Below are 17,858 nucleotides of genomic sequence, written 5' to 3' on the forward strand. Positions count from 1 at the left end.
GGTATTTTTTCCTCTGCATCAAAATAAAATAAAATTCTCATATCCAACCAAGGTTTAAAAAAGGTGACAAATCCTTCCAATTGTTGCTGCACTGTACTTATCTCAACTCTTTCCAAAGTAATGGAGAAACTACCATTCAGTCACTACCTCTTAAACTATCTGAAACCATCCAAAAGATTAGCAATTGCCAGTATGGATTCCATTAGTGTCAGTGCACTGCTGATATCTCTTATGTTACTCACCTTTGGAAACATTTTGTGAAACTCGTGGTTGCCCTTGAATTAAATGTAAATTTCATTCTTACCTTAATAATGGTTGCTACTTAATCCACTTTGAATACATCATCTGAGGATATTTGAATACTTCATCTGTGATTCCAGCAGGAATGGTTGTAGGCAGTTCTCATGTGAATCACAAGTTCATTACTTGTATCTCCTGTGGCATGTATTAAAGGTCTGTCTAGTAGGTAATCATACCTCAAGTAATTATGCTTTTTTGTGTTCCTGATGTAAGAATTGTACTGATCTTAAATTGCAACGTAGCGCATTACTAGATGAAGCTCAGTTACTAAAGAAAAAAGATGATACCTAGAGATGGTTAAAAGGGACTCATCAGAACTAAAGTATTTGTACTGAATTTTTTTCAAAAGAGATGTAATGATTTTGTAATTTTATTTTAAGTGTGCTGAATAGGCTACAGGAATGGATGCATACTTGTTTCCATTATGAAGGAGAACTCCTCTGAGGCTTGGCTTCAGTGAGTCAATAAATAGCCTCCATTCTGTTGGTTGATATAAAATTCCAGAAAAGTTCCTAACTGCAGGAATTGTTGCAATAGGTCATTGCAACATTGAATCTACTTTGGTAAAACAGGGAACCAATTTTTTTTTTACAATGTCTATACCATGAAAAGACTTTTCCTGGGCTATTACATTCTTAGATTTTAGTCATGATCCTAAATGCTCTGCAGACTTTTTGGATAGATTTAAATATCTCACAAGATCGTTCAGTTCGGTTTGTAGCTTTTTTTTATGAAAACCCCAAACACGAAAGGTACTAGATCCTAGAGTACTTAGTACCGTGCTTGGGTTGGAGGTTGAGAAGATGAAAGAAGATATTTCTTGACGTTAGGCTTGAACTTCTGAGACTGTAATTTTCAGGAAATACGTATGAAGGAAGGTTGTTTCAGTAAACAGCAGTTGAATGAATAAACGAGGAAGATGAAAAGTTGTTCTGTAAGTTTGATGTTGGACAGTAAATGGATGTTGGCTAGCAGCGGCACATGTTTGGACTGTTTTGAAAGAGAGGGTGGGAATTATAGAAGCCAATTCAGAAGAACAGTGCCCATGGAAGTATCTGTAGAAAAGGCATGAAGCAGAAACAGTACATCTATGAGACAGCGAGTGGGGAGAGACTGTTAGAGAGGTGTCATTAATTAACCTAACTGCCCTCTTCTGAATGGTATCTAGAAGCCTGAGTATGGGAACAATATTCCATGGTAGGGCGGATTTGCGATTTGTACAGAGTGACCAGCTGTTTGGAAGAAAAGTAACACCGAGAGCGAAAGAGAAAACCAAATTTTTTATATACAAAGGAAGCAATATTTGTAATGTGCTTGAGCCAAGAGAGATTATAATTCAGGGTAATCCCCAAAAGAGATATATCATTTTGCCTAGAAATTGGAGTGTCACCAAAGATAAGCATAGGAGCAGAAGAATCCTTTTTGTGAGATATAAGACAAGACTGAGTTTTAGAAGGATTGAAATCAACTAAGTTGTCCTTGCAACACTGGAGAAATACCTGGAGATTGGCATTTAAGGAATTGGTAGCGGATATTCGAGAAGTTGAAGTTGATTAAGCAGGGCAAGGTTTCTCAAAATGGAAAGTGGAATGCAACGTGCTATCATTGGCAAAACTGGATAGGATTTCCAGTCAATGGAAGAAGGTCATTAATATACAAGAGGAAAAGAGTGGGGGGAAGAACTGAACCTTGGAGGACACCAGCATTAGTGGAAAAGTTGGAAGACAGAGAGCCATCCAATCACCCTCAGTGAGTGATCAGAGAGAAAACTGGATAATCAGTTGGCAAACCATGAGATGGAAGCTTGTTTAGGAGACCTTTATGCCAAACAAGATCAAAAGCCTTTCAGATGTCAAGAGCAATTGCTTGTGTTTCCCAGAACTTTTCCATTGAATTTGTAAATAAATGTGTAACATAAGCCAGAATATCACCAGTGGATCGACACTGACGGAATCCATACTGGTGATCATTGATCAGACAGAAGGTTTCTAGGTAGTTTAAGAGTTGGCGGTTAATTGATTTCTATATTACTTTAGAAAGAGTAGAAGTAATTGCAATGGGACGATAATTTGATGGGAGGGATTTGTCACCCTTTTTAGGACTGGCTGGATATGAGCAAATTTTCAAGCAGAAGGAAAAACACCTTTGGAATAAGAAAGTGAAAAAAGGTGGCAAAGAACAGGAGTAAGTTCAGGAGCACAGGTTTTGAGAACAAGTGGAGAAATCAAGACCTGGAGCTTTCTTAGCATCAAGATTCGTCAAAATCCTTCTGACATCTTTTTGACGGAAGACCAGAGGAGGCATTGAATGGAGTGTGTTTGGAATGGTGGGAAGTGTTTTACCAAGATCATTGATACAGGAGTTGGAAGAAAAATGGGATGCTAGCAGGTCAGCTTTATCCTTGGCTGAAGTGACAACAGAACCATCTGGTTTTGACAGAGGTGGGAGGGAGCAGAGATGGGCAATAGTTGCGGCCAGTAGCTTTGGCAAGAGACCAGAATGTTAGGCTAGCATTAGGCCAAGAAGCAAGTTTTCTACTCTTAGCATGTTCAAAATCTAGTTTGGGCTGATTAATAACTGCTTTACAATTGTTGCGAGCTTTGGTGTAGGCAGAAAATGAATCTGAAGATTTGGAAACAAGCCAATTATGATATGCAACGTTCTTCTCTATAAAGGACGAGATTTTAAAGTGGAGTGTGGAATAAAGGATTCCATTCCTACAAGAATAATTTCCCTGACACGATCTGAGCAAACACTGACATCAGAAGTTTTGAAACAGAAATCCGACCAAGGAAAAGAAGAAAAGAAATCTCATGTCATCCCATTTTTCATTCTTGTAATGCTGAACAATACGAGGTTGGGAATAGCCATGAGATAAAGGCTCCATTGGAGAAGAGACAATCACCAAGCTGTGATCTGAGGTGCGAAAAGGACCACTCACTTCGACTGTGTACTTAGAAGGGTTGTTTGTGTGAAAAAGATCAAACGTGTTGGCTGCATGGTTAGGATGGTCCGATATTCTTGTAGGTAAATGAACAATCTGTGCAAGGTCATTAGTAATTGCAAAAGCCTCAGCATCTCGACCAGCTGGGTCCACCCACAAGTATGGCACTATCTCCGGTTGGTGCGGGATTTGTGCACAAGGCACTAAAGGTGATAGTAGACCCAGGCTTGGCTGCTTATGCCTGGGGGCGGGCAGCGGCTGTAGGTGTTGGCTGCTCCCTGGTGGCAAGGTGGACGTACACAACCGATAAAAAGCTTTGCAGAGTTTCTGCACCAACACAGATGTGCAAGGTGGAGATGGGCTGAGGCCTAGGAGCCACCCTTGATACAGGTAAAACACACACACAATGACACGTGTTCATATATAATATAGTATTTTATATATGTATAATGAGAATGCTAATGAATATAAAATTGTATATATATATATCTTCTTTGTAAGTTTTGTATATAATTTGTAAATAATTGTGTGTACAAATAAATGGAAAATAAAATAGAAACGACCAGCTGGGTCAGTGTGACTAGAAAACGGAAGCCAGCTGGAGTTGTGAACATTAAAATCACCAAGGAAAATTACCTCACTGTTAGGGAAGTTGGATTGCAGAAAGTCAAGTTGCAAAGAGAAGAAGTCAGAGCTCCAAGTGATTAGTGGAGTTGGGAGAATGGTAGAGACAACAGATGAATTTGACACAATGAGGCAGAGAGATTTTAAGCCAGAGAAGATCAAAACGAGAAGATTCCAAATTACCAAGTCTCTGACAGGAAATATCAGAACGGACATATGCACAAGTACCACCTTTGAGGTGAAAGGAATCATACAGCGAATAATTTGGGCAACTGTGATGAGCAGTGGTCAAATCAACCGATAACTGAGATTCTGTCAGGAAAAAGTACATGGGGTTTGGCAGACTGCAAGTGAAAATGGACATCGTTGAGATTAGAATTGACACCACGCATATTTGTGAAATATACGTGGTGTCAATTGGGAGGTTTAGATCTTTTCACAGCTAAGCTTACTCTATTAGTTTGACAATTCATGGTTTATTTGACAATAAGAAGTGGGGCAGGGACATGGTGTATGAAGTAATGAACTTTTTGGATAGGTGTACACATGGTAAGAATATACCCAGATCCTTGACATAATGTGGCCTTGACAATGCGTCCCGCATACACACTACTCAAACTCCCTCCAGTCACTATCTGGCAGGGTAGAGGTAGCAAGATTATACACTAGCTGATCCGAAAGCCTCCTAAAGGGTTACCAATAGGTTCAGTCTGGTGTACTAACTAGCGGCTGCATGATGGAAGAGATGGGGACAGGTTGACTGGAACTTATCTCTGGAGACTAAACATGGGTTCCACCACTTCAAGCCTCCAATAAGCAAAGTGGTGGTATTTCACCAGTTGATGAGAGTCATCTACCCCATAGTATTGTCTGGTAACACAAAGGGGTGGCATTCCTCCATGTGGTGTGGGTGCCACACTTGACCCCTGCTTACATTGGTTCACACCTGGGTTTTCACCCAAAGTGGGCATGTGCATGGAGGTTATACCCAGGGTTGCTAACAGTCCCACCATCATGAAAGTGCAAGCAGAGGATTTGGATGTCACAGACCGTCTAGACTTCACAGAAATTGAGTCCACTTGACTTGAATATCACCCGAATATCAGTTTCATCAGCGTTTTAGACTCCCAGGTAGCAGAAGAAATTTACAACCCTGTGATCCTAGGTTGTGAATTTCTTTGTTACAATAGTTTATATCATCCTCTAGATCACAAATTGATGGCATTATGTTTAAGATCAACTGATAAAGGTGGTACCAGTATTTCAGTTCCATGGTTTACTGCTCTTGCAGCTGAAGTCATGTTGTTGTTGGTGTACATAGTGCTCTGTTTGTTCTTTATGTTATAACCTCCTACATTTATGGAACAAATGTAGTAGTAATTAATATAATCCTGAGATTCCCTCCGCACCATGTAAATGGCAAATATTGTAGCTTTCCTTTTAACAAATTTTCATAATCACAAGGTTGTCCGCACATGTACGCACACTTTATTAGGAAGCCTAACTTTTATCTTGGTTAGCTGATTTAATTCAAAAATATTTGCGATATACATTTTACACAAATGATGTTATATCCTGCCTTTGTTTTACCCCAACATAGTTACTGTAAATGTAAGAAAATATATTTGTTACAATTGCAGTATATGTTTGTTACATTTGTTCACACAACCACAAGTTGCCACTGTCAAAGACACAGAATGTGAAATCACATTAGAAGTGGATGCATCAGAAAATGACTGAATGTAGAGGGAATACTTTGCAAGTTTATATATATAATTACCTGACTTTTAGGTCCTGGCATTTCCAAACATGTCTGGACATGTCCATACTATCAGTCACAAAGAAAGTTGAAGATGGCCTAATACATTGAATGTTTGTATTTAAGAAAACAGTTCTTACTGTTTGTAAATAAAGCTGTGAAACATTTTAGATTTTTAGAATAGCACTAAAAATACACACATAAACACTATGAATTTTGGAAGCAAAATATCTGTAGACCAGTGTTATTTTAATTATGCCCATAGCAAAGGGGCTGCAACTGAGGTCTATAAGAATCTGGGAGAAGAAAATAAAATTAATGAGGGCAAAATTTGACTGGATTGTTGGAAGTTTTCTTTGTACTATAAGTTTTCAATTAGAATTTATATTTAGTTAGAATTTTTATTATTAGTTGTGTAGAACTCCATAGCATGAATTTTAATCCATTTAGACTTTTTAGTTAGGTGCTCCCCCACATATTGAAACTTCTGTGTATAGGAAAGTAGCACGTAAGGACCAGTTTAAGCCCTTCACTGCACCACATGTATGCACACAAGGTTTCCACTGCTTGTTCATTGTTGTACTGTAGCCTAATATTTCCAGGTGCAGATTTCTGCTTATGCATATAATGGACACTTTTCCAATGAAAATTAATTTCAAGGTCAAAGTCTGGTTTAAACAATTATTGTTTTCTTTTTTTAAGGATAACTTATACATTTGAACTATTTCCATTATGTTCCATGAATAGAATGAGAAATGAACATTTGATCTGAGATACAGTATTATCAACTTTTCTTTTTTTTTTTTTTTTCATTTGCTTCTCACCATGATAAAGCTTCATAAATAATGTTAATTGAAAAACGTTTTCAGGAGAAATCAAAAGAAAGAAAGAAATCTCATCTCATACCACACTTCACTGTTGTTTCTTTAAGGATCCTCCATACCTGTCATGCTGTTCTTTTTAGACAACTAACAGCTTGGATGTTGCATGGAATGTTGTTAGATCCCTATAGTGAGTTCTTTATTCAAAGGGTACTACCACAACCCATTGATAGTCATGATAATTTTCAAGATGAAATTCCATCTACTTCTAAGGTAAGTGAGAAGAATTTATATTCAAATCTCAAAGATGATTTTAGAATTTTCTTTATCTCTTTTTCTGAACATTTAATGAAGTATTGTAATGAAGTTAAGTTTGTACATTCCTGAAGACTACACTATGGTATCTTTTGGTGTATGTTAAAAGATGCCACAGCCTTTATTCCTTATAGAGCTAGCCATCAGAAATGTACCACATAAAGATCCTTCCCCCATTAATAAAATATTAATGGGTGGGGTGGAGGATCCATAAAAATATTGGCAATTGTCATATATGTGTGGATTCCAGCTTTGCCTCATAGGTACCACTGCATTATTTAAAATATTTCACCAAATTAAATATATCACCACGGGGTCACCTGTTCTAACTTGACCAATCTAATGATAGTTTCTGGAGAAACCAAAATTTTAGCCCATCCCTCCAAGCCCTCTCCTCCTACCACCATTACATCCATAATGTTTTTAAATATTTTGAGTTAAAATGATAAATCATTAATGGACATTAATTGATTTTTAGCTTAAGTGTTTACTTTGGAAAGGTTGGTAAATTCGCTCTCCTCTCTTTAGACATTTTAGTTAGGCGCTCCCTCCCTTGGCGCCTCCGTAGCCAGGTGGGCAGGAGCAGCAGTGCGTAGCACACGCTTCTTGATTAGACCGGGGTTCGAGCCCATGACCCTTGTATAAGGTAATCGTTAGGCTACACCTTGAGTACTGTATACAGGTCTGGAGGCCTCATTTCAGGAAAGATGTAGAGCTGCTGTAACAAGTAAAGAGAAGGGCAATGAGATTGGTGAGTGGAACAAAGGGTTTCTCTTACCAAAAAAGACTTAAGTACTGCAAATTGCAGTTTCTAGAGACTAGGCACCTGCAAGGTAATCTAATTGAGGTGTTTAAGGCCTTGAATGGTTTGAGCAAGCTCAGTGCTAATGGAATTTTACCTCTTGCTCAGATTGCTCCCCAGAGGGGACATAAATTCAAATTGAGGAAAGACAATTGTAGAATAGATTTGTTGTTGTTGTTATTATTTTTGTTGTTATTGTTATTGTTGTTGTTATTATTTTCTGCTTAGACCATATTGCACCTATCAGTGATATGAAAGTTATCAATGGTGACTGTTATGGAAACAGTCAGAGACGATCATATAATTTTATTCGTTTAAGAAAGCAGAATAACTCCAAGGGATTAGCATCGTTGCCTATGATATGAGAGAGTTTTAGAGGTTCTTTTAGATTTGGAAGGAAGCTGAATGAACATTGCCAAGCATGCTTGTACAGAGTGCATTCAACAAGAATATGCTTCATTGTTAGCTGACAGTTGCATTGAAAACACTGTGGAGGATCATTTCCTGTGAGGAGAAATAGGTGAGTAAACTGGCTGTGGCCGATTCGTGCTCTGGTTAAGATGACTTCTTCCTTTCTGTTAGTATGAAAACTAGAGGTCCATAACTGTGGTTCTGGTTTTATTTCCAATAGCTTGTTATCCGTTTCAGCTTGCCATAGAAGTGTCCATTGTTCCTTACATGTCCTTCGTATCATAGGTCTGTAATCAACATATGGAACGCAAAAGCCTGAAGATGATGGGTTAGATGGATGTTTTGCAGCATAGTCTGTGCATTCGTTTCCTGGGATCCAGCAGAAGATGACTACTTGCTGGCGTTCCTGAATAAGAATCATCTTACTTCTTATGGTTTTTATTAAAGGATTAGTTGGTGAGGAGATGTTTTGTAGGGCTACTAGTGTACTCTGCGAGTCGGTATATATTATACTTTTTTTAATAGAGCAATGCACAATATTTTCTAGGGCAAGTTTAATGGCGAATAACTCAGCTGTATAACTGCTGCTTTCAGTAGGCAGAGATACAGAGATGGTGTTAAAAGGGAAAACTGCTGCAGCACCTACTCCACTATCAGACTTTGATCCATCTGTGTATATTTTCATGAAATGCAGATAATTTTGTGTGTGAGCAGTATGAAGTTGTCGCACGTTAATATTTTCAAGGGAATCTTTTCCCTAGTTCAGGAAGTAATTGTCACAGGATGGATTAACAAAGGACCATCGGGGAACTGAAGTGATTGGATCTTGGAGGACTTTTTCAAGGTGCACATTCCAGCTTTCAGATAGAGCCTGCAATCTGATGCCAGTAGGTTGGACTGCTCTGGGTTTATTTCTGTAGAACATTTTAAACTGTGGATCACTAAGTATAGGCCAAATTGGATGAGTAGGCATGCTTTGAATTTTACCGGCATAATTCAAAAGTAACACCTTTCTTCTGAGGCAGAGTGGAACTTCATGGACTTCAGCGTAGAGACTTTGTACTGGTGATGTTCTATAAGCACCTGCAGCAATCCTGAGGGCAGAATGTTGAACAGGAGCAAGCCGTATTAGCACACTCTCCCTAGCAGAGTCATACACCGGGGCTCCATAATCAAGACGAGATCTAATTAGAGTTCTATACAGGTGAAGTAAGGTGTAACGGTCAGCACCCCATGTTGTAGAAGAAAGAACTCTGAGAATGTTCATTTTTTTCTGGCAGGTTGTCCGGAGATATTTGATATGTTCTAAAAAATTAAGTTTCCTATCAAAAATTAGACCAAGGAGGCGAATGCTACTCATAACTGAGATAGGATGATTTGTTAGGTGTAGCTCTGGGTCAGGATGCATCCCTCGTTTGTTACAAAAGTGAATGGCACTAGATTTTTGATGAGATAGTCTGTAACCATTCTGTGTCATCCATAGTTCAGTATTGTTTAGTGAGATTTGTAGTTGCCTTTCAATGAAGTTCATATTCAGCGAACTGCAGGAAACAGTCAGATCATCAGCATAGAGATATGAGTTCACAGTGTTGGGAATACATTTGGTAATATGATTTATTCTCAATGCAAATAAAGTAGCACTGAGAACTGAGCCCTGTGGGACTCCTTCCTCTTGTATATAGATTTGTGAGAAGACTTGTCTATAGCGAACTTGAAAAGATCTATACTGAAGGAAGTTTTGTATGTAGCATGGTAAGTGACCTCTCAGTTCAAGGGAATGAAGATCTTTTAAGATACCAAAACGCCAGGTGGTGTCAAAGGCCTTCTCTATGTCAAGGCAGACCATGACAAAATGTTCATTTCGAATAAATGCATTCCTGATATTCGTTTCAGCTTTAACCATAAGATCTAGGGATGAGCGATTTTTTTCTGAAACCAAACTGGTTATCAGAGATTAGATGTTTTGAATCCAGATACCATGTTAATCGGCGGTGTATAATTTTTTCTAATGTTTTACTCAAGCAACTGGTAAGAGAGATGGGTCTATAATTGTGAGCGATAGAATGATCTTTCCCTGGTTTGGGAATTGCCAGTACATAGGAGTGATGCCAGCGAGTGGGGTATGAATGTTCAATGAATATGCCGTTGTAAAAGGTCAGCAGCAAGGATAATGATTTATTGTCTAAGTGTTGAAGCATTATGTAATATGCTCCGTCGGGACCAGCAGCACTGTTCTTTGAGGAATATATAGCTTTTTGAAGTTCGATCATAGTAAGTGTCTGATTGTATGGTAGAGAAGCAGCGGTTTTGAAGTTAAGTTTTGATTTTTTCGGCTGAAGCTTTGATCTTCTGAAATGACGGATCATATGAGGTTGAGGCAGACGAGCCAGATCAACTGGGAGAATACTGTCCCTAGAGTATTCACAATTTCTCCAGGAGTAGAGAGCTCCTGTCCATTCCAGTTGAATATTGGCGAGGATAATGGAGGAAATTTGCCATTTAGCTGTCTTATTTTTTTCCATATTATTCTTACATCAGTATTTTTATTTACTGAAGTTGCAAATCAGATCCAAGAGTTTCTTTTAGCTTTATTTCTGATGTGTCAGGCTTTGGCTCTTAGTTTCTTATAATTTATAAGATTATTGGTAGTAGGGTATTTGCGAAATATATTCCACACTCGGTTTTTTTCTTTTTTGACATTCTTACATTCATCATTCCACCAATAGTTTATGGGTCTGTAGGTGTCTGATTGTGATTGTGGGATGGCAACAGATGCAGCTACTAGAATTTCTTTGGTGATATGATCAGTGGCTGTGTCAATTGGGAAAGATTCGACGATCTGTTTATCAAATGAAACATGAGAGGTGTACTTGGCCCAATCTGCTTTGGAAAATTTCCATTGTATTTGGTTTTTTGCAGTTGAAGAGTGTGATGTTTGGATCTTACAGATTAATGGGTAGTGGTCACTGTTTAGTGGATCATCTAGAGCTGTCCACTCAATAATAGGAAAGAGGATCGGAGAGCATATAGATAGATCTATTGCAGACACTGTTCCTGTTGGGAGATGGATGTAAGTTGGTGAACCAGTATTTAGGATGGTTAAGTTTTGTCTGTCAATGAGCATTTCAATGAGTTGCCCTCGTCCATCTGCATTGGGAGAACCCCACAATGGATGGTGTCCATTGAAGTCGCCCAATAAACAGAAAGGGGTTGGCAACTGCATTATAATATTTTCAAGTTCGTGAATAGTACACGGATGATTGGGTGGTAGATAGATCGAAACAAGAGTCAGAGTGATGCCAATTGCTATTCGGGTAGCAACGGCTTCTATAGAGGTTTGCAAAGAAATGCGTCTGCATGGAACTCCCGAATCTATGAGTATGGCTACTCCACCACGAGCATCATTTGCAATATGTCTATCTTGTCTGAAAAGAGTATAGTTTTTTTATCAAGGGAGATACCTGAGGAGTCAGATATGTCTCCTGTAAGCAGATGCCCACTGGTTTATGCTGCTTAATTATGTCGTATATGTCATCAATGTTGCTCCTAAAGCCTCTACAATTCCATTGGACAACGTTGTTCATTGTTTCAATTTAGATGAAGGAACTGAATCTGACTGCTTTTTGGAAGTCTGTTTGCACGGTCAATTTTAATCCTATCTCTTTTTGAGAAAACTGGTCTTTTGTCTATTTCATCCTCTGGATGGATCTCCAGAATGGTTTCGGTATCATCTTGATTGGAAATTTAATTAGTATCCATAAGGGAGGAGTCAAATGTCTGTTTTCGATTAGAATCTGCGTTATCTGCTTGGATGGATCTTACGGGATCTGCATCGGCAGAAGGTGGTATCGTGACTGGTGTATTGTTAGCTCTAGTAGAAATCTGTTGCTTTGAAGGTTGAGGTACAGAACTCAGCAGGGAACGAGCCCATTCCGAAATAGAGATATTTGGAGGTATTGATGTATCAGTCTGCACTGATACTGAATGAAACTTTTTAGAGGCTTCAGCATACGTGCATCTAGGTGTCATTAGTTGTATTTGCTTTCTTGCTTCTGGGAATGAAACTTTCTTTTCTATTTTATATTTCTGGATTTTTTTCTTATATTTCCATTGTTCACAATTTTTAGAAAAGGCTGGATGGTTACCTTTACAATTGGGGCAGAGCGGAGCCTGGGCTTTACAGTCAGCCTGGGAATGATCTTTTGAACCACAGTTAGGACATACGGGGTCTCCTCAACACACTGTTTGTGAGTGTCCGAATTTCTGACACTTGTAACATCTTATTGGGTTCGGGATATATGGGCGAATGCGACAATGCAAATAGCATTAGCATTAGTAGAGGCATTTGATGCAAGAAAGCAAGCTTATGCAGCATCAGCCTAAAAAAAAAAAAAAAAACCACTTCCACTTCACCCCTTTGTTCGTTCAAAATACCTGTCCAGCTGAGCCTTAAACTTATTTAGGCTATCAACTTCCACGACAAGGGATGGAAGTCTGTTCCACCAACCAACCACCCACTGGCTAAAGGCAAATTTCCGCACATCTATCCTACATCTGTCTTTCCTCAATTTGAATTTATGCCCTCTCAGGTGATTATTCTGAGCGAGAGGAAGAATCCCATCAGCATTGAGCATGCTCAAACCATTCAAGGCTTTATACACCTCTATCAGATCACCTCGCTGGTGCCTAGTCTCCAGACACTGTAATTTGCAAAACTTAAGCCTTTCTTCGTTAGAGTACCCCTTTGTTCCATTCACTAATCTTATCACTAATACCCTAATCTTATCCTAATTAATATCCTAATCTTACCCTAATCTTATCCTAATACCCTAATTAGTGATAATAATCTTATCACTAATACCCTGCTTTTACTGATGAAGGTAAATTAGGTGAGCTGAATGTCAAAATTATGCTAAGAGTTGGAAGGAGTTTGCCATCTTTTTTCAACTTAATTCGTTTTGCCTGTGTGACTTTCTGACCCTGCAGTTCCTGAACAATTTCTTCTTCTGATACATTCATTAGGTCCCATTCAGAAATAACACCTTTGGATGAATTAAGTGTGGCATGTGGGGACACCTTAACTGGAACTCCACCAAATGAGGTGAGTCTGAGTAGAGACTCAGTGTTTGGAGTTGGTGGTCTCAACAAGCAGGTCGCTAGATTTCAGTTGTCGTACCATTTTAGGGGAGCCAGCTACGCTCTCAAGACATTTTTGAATGAGGAATGGTGACAAACTACCCAAGGATTGGTTAGTTAGTGAATGCAGAATCAGAAAACTTGGGTTTTCCATTCGGGGAGCATCCGTCCTCAGTCTCTTTGGATTGGATAAGTCATTATCGGGTATGTGCAAATCCAATGTATTTGGATTTGCAGTCCAAATCGGTGGAAAATTGTCACAGTCCATGTTTTGCTCTTTTTGGCCCTGGGGCCGGAAATCCACCCGCCACGGGGAGGCAGGAGCAGTGCCACAAGGTGACCAAGCGGCTAAGTTAGTTAGTTAGTACTATTAAAAATAAAAAACAGAAAGTTAACTTTCCTTTCTGGGCCTTTACCTACTTCTTCTAGTGCAAAAGAGCTACACTAATTAATAAATAAAGAAAATGGTTGTTGAAACAAAATATAATCTCTCACTTGAAGGCTCTTTAGAGATAACGCTTTGAGATACGCAAAGAAATCGCTTGGCACCCGGGGCCGAATAGATGTGCAGAAATTTGCCTTTAGCCAGTGGATGGTTGATAGTTTGTTCAACTTGCATCTGTTGTAGTGGAGGTCAACCAACTTAAATAAGTTCAAGGCAGAACTAGACAAACATTTGGAGTGATTGGATGGGTAAAATGGGACCAACAAGCATAGAACGAGGTGAAAAAAATTCTACCCCTTGAGCCTTGCACAATTTCTCCAGGGCCTAATTGATCGACAAGGCTAAATAATATCGATGAAGGTATATCGGGTGGTTAGTGACACTAAAGACAGTATGTTAGGGTGGTTAGTGACACTAAAGACAGTATGCTACTGCAACAGGATCTAGAAAAGTTAGGCGGATGGGCTGAGAAGTGGCAACTGAAGTTTAACATTGACAAATGCAAAGTACTGCATATGGGTAGCAGTAACACAAGAGAAATGTACCAACTCTGTGGTACTACACTCAGGAAGGTAGAGGGAGATTGAAAAGACCTAGGAGTAATTGTGCAGTCAGATATCAAGTTCTCTGAGCAGTGCAGATGCGCTGCCAGAGCAGGCCATGGAGTTTTTTCAATGATATCTAGGAATTTTGCTAGCAGAGACAAGGAGGTGATTATCCCTTTGTATAAGGCAATGGTCAGACTACACCTTGAGTACTGTATATAGGTCTGGAGGCCTTATTTTAGGAAAGATATAGAGTTGGTAGAATGAGTATAGAGAAGGGCAACAAAGGGGTGCACTTATGAAGAAAGGCTTAAGTTCTGCAAGTTGCAGCATCTGGAGACTAGGCACCTGCGAGGTGATCTGATTGGGGTGTATTAGACCTTGAATGGTTTGAGCAGGCTCAATGCTGACAGGATACTTCTGCTTGCTCAGACTAAGAACCTGATGAGGCATAGATTCAAATTGAGGAAAGACAGTTGTAGAATAGATGTGCAGTTGTTTGCATTTAGCCAATGGGTAGTTGATTGCTGGAATGGACTTCCATCCATTGTTGTGGAAGTTTATAGCTTAAATAAATATAAGGCTGAACTAGACAAACATTTGGAATGATCGGATGGGTGAAATGAGAAGGTTTTTTTTTTTTTTTTTGGCTGATGCTGTATAAGCTTGCTTTCTTGCATTATATGCATCAACTAATTCTAATGCTAATAATGCTCTCTGAACCTGTCTGTTTCTTAAGCCTATTTCGAGACAGTAAGCTCATCTTTCTGAAATACATATTGAAGATCCAATCTGTTAGAAAAAGATGAATATCCTTGAAGTAATATCAGCAATGACATGGCGGTGCCAATAGTTACACCTTACTTCACTTATATCATACACTTATCAGATATTGACTGGACTATCATGCTCCTGTATATGATGCTGTTAGAAAGAGTGCCCTTGAGTGGCTTAACCCAATTCATCATTGTGCCTTATGGATGACACTTGGTGTGTTCTGGACATATCTTGTTCAAAGTCACTGAAGCAAATGAACCATTTCATCTCAGGACAAAATTACTACTAACTTATGCAGCAATATTACGGAGCCAAACAACTCATTCCACATAGCCATATCTGTTTGTCCTGCGGTTAAAAATGAACTTTGTTAATAAGCCTAAAGAAAATAAACCTGCTGGTATAAGGCTGCAAGAGTTAATAGAATGCGGAAAGTTCAGCTGGATAATGTATTTCAAGAAACTTCTGAACCAGATCCTCTGTGGGCTGTATCATCATCATCTTGTGATAACTATTTGTATAAATGGGGAAAGCAATTTGTAGCATATATGAATGTCAAATAACTTCACGTGGTTCATGTAACATAAAACTCGCACTGCATATAGATATATACTGTTAGGTCAAATACAGAAATGGCTGTAGGTGTGTCAGCAGACTTTCCTACTTTCACCATATCCATATCACTACCAGTAGAATGCAGCATGTACACTGCTAACACTCTGTGCAATTAAATTACATTAGACAGAGTAATGTAATTTAATTAAATTACATTACACTGCACAGAGTAATGTAATTACATTACAGCCACTCCCATCTTACATAAAGGTTGTGTTCCACGGAACTCTACGTAAGTTGAAATTTCCCTAAATGCTTATCCAGCACTAACTATGCGCACTGAATTTGATTGCAGCGAAAAAGAAATGTTCGACAAACATGTAAATAGAATTATTTATTCAATTTTTTTATCTCATGCACAGGAAAAATTCAAAAGGAACAAAATTACAAAAATTTCAAAATTATAAAATTACAAAAAGAGAGGAGACAGGCATAACATCAGCAAGTTTTACCATTCAAACATTGTTGCCAGAATTAACTCTTCAGCTGATAAGCTAGTTAGTTAGTTATTTGGTTTTTAGGAGCATTAGCAACTGAGGCCATATTGCTCCGGGATATGCGGTGGTTCCCCGCATATCCCGGAGCAATAAGGTCATTCCCCGACCTTTCCGCATCCTCCGTATTTGGTGGTGGCGGGCTCGAACCCCGGTCTAATCAAGAAGCGTGTGCTACGTGCTGCTGCTCCTTCCCACCTGGCTACGGAGGCGCCAGCTGATAAGCACACTGCTGCGCAAGTTGAGGGCGGTAGAGATTTAGAAAGAGTTTTTTCCAACACATCACAAAATTTCTCTGCAGCTGAAGAATCGGCACTGGTGACTTCGTTGCATACCTTAATGTTTTGGAAACCAGTGTGATGCTTGAACCTATTAAACTACCCGTTGCTTGCCACAAACTTGGCTTGGGGCTCACTGTACTTAACCTTAATATCTTCATAAATAGCCGACCGGGCTAGCTGAGTGGGTAAAGTACCTGCCCGGCAACCCAAAGGTCGCGGGTTCGATTCCCGCCTCGGGCTTGGATCAAAGTACTGCAAAAACCTTGGGAGGTGCAATATGGCCACAGAAGCCGATGCGCCAACAACTACCAAATCTTCATAAATACTTCTTGCTTTTGCTTGAATGGCCTTTGGACTCAGGGTACTTGCTTCTGAATCTGATTTTCCATCCATATTATTAATAGTTTTTCCACCTTCGATATAGCACCTGAACGCTGTTTATTGATCATTGTTGATCTTAAATGTGTTGACCCTTTAACATGTTCTTTTATACACGCATTGTCCCTTAAAATAGTATTAACTGTTGAAGCAGCGAGACCTAATTCCATGCAATAGATGACAAACTGGTGGTTGGTTGGTGGAACAGACTTCCATCCATTGTGGTGGAGGTTGATAGCCTAAATAAGTTTAAGGCTCAGCTGGACAGGTATTTGGAACGAACAGAGGGGTGAAGTGGAAGTGGGTTTTTTTTTTTTTTTTTTTTTTTGGCTGATGCTGCATAAGCTTGCTTTCTTGCATCAAATGCCTCTACTAATGCTAATGCTAACTTTGTCTTGCTTCGTTCTTCTTAATTAATCATCTTCATTTCTAAATCAATTTCTTTTGTTTCCTAGCACTACCAGCACTTGCACTTTCCGTTGGTTCCTTTCCCTTCACCATTGTAATAAGTAAATAGGAATGAAGAGAAGATTCTGAAAATTTATTTATGTTTTTTATATGATTGAAGATTTCAGTGAAGGGGAACCCATTTCACCATAATACCGTAACGTAAAAACCCACAGAATTCAAGTTATCGGTATTATCACAAATGCAATAAAATCAAGTTTACTACCCATTTATAATAGATAAACTGCAGCCATTATTAACCCACTGCAGGATGGAAGCCTCCTCAATGATTCATGCTGAGGGAAATGGATCATAATCTGCCACGCTGGTCCAGTGCGGGTTGGCAGATTGACCGTATTTAGCAGTCAGGGCCTTGAACCCCGTTCAAGGCCCTGACTTTGTTGCCAGTGCATGTCTGTGTAAAAAGCAATGAGTGATGACGACTTGAGGAGCTTCTTTTTTCACTAAAGTAGCAAAACCAGATGTATTACCAAGCATCACAGGAGCTCCATCAGTGCAAAGAGAATGAAGTTTTCCTTTCCATTCAAAGTTTCGTTTGTAAAAAAAACTTTTTACCATTTCAAAAACGTCTATGGCCTTTGTAGTTTCCGAAAGAGACTCACAAAATAAGAATTCTTCTTTGATGGCATCAGCATGCACATAGCGAACAAAAACAAGGAGCTGGCTACGTTGAGAAATGTCTGTAGTTTCATCCAATTGCATACTGAAGGGGAATGGCGAGGCTGCCATTTCCTCAATGACCT

The 17,858-nt window shown here is 39.1% G+C and overlaps 1 protein-coding gene across 3 annotated transcripts in view; it reads left to right on the plus strand.

Moving 5' to 3' along the window:
- The window catches only part of LOC150089350 (gamma-tubulin complex component 4-like), a 290,737-nt gene that overhangs the window by 76,300 nt on the left and 196,579 nt on the right, over positions 1-17,858 (plus strand). For all 3 annotated transcript variants that reach the window (XM_090389092.1, XM_090389086.1, XM_090389099.1), the window contains exon 6: positions 6,559-6,721. In XM_090389092.1, the coding sequence (XP_090245218.1) occupies positions 6,559-6,721 (163 nt within the window). The remainder of the gene's footprint in view (positions 1-6,558; positions 6,722-17,858) is intronic.

This window comes from Mastigoproctus giganteus, chromosome 2 (genome assembly GCF_048544385.1).
Source record: "Mastigoproctus giganteus isolate SK-2022 chromosome 2, ASM4854438v1, whole genome shotgun sequence".
Classification (NCBI taxonomy): Eukaryota; Metazoa; Arthropoda; class Arachnida; order Uropygi; family Thelyphonidae; genus Mastigoproctus; species Mastigoproctus giganteus.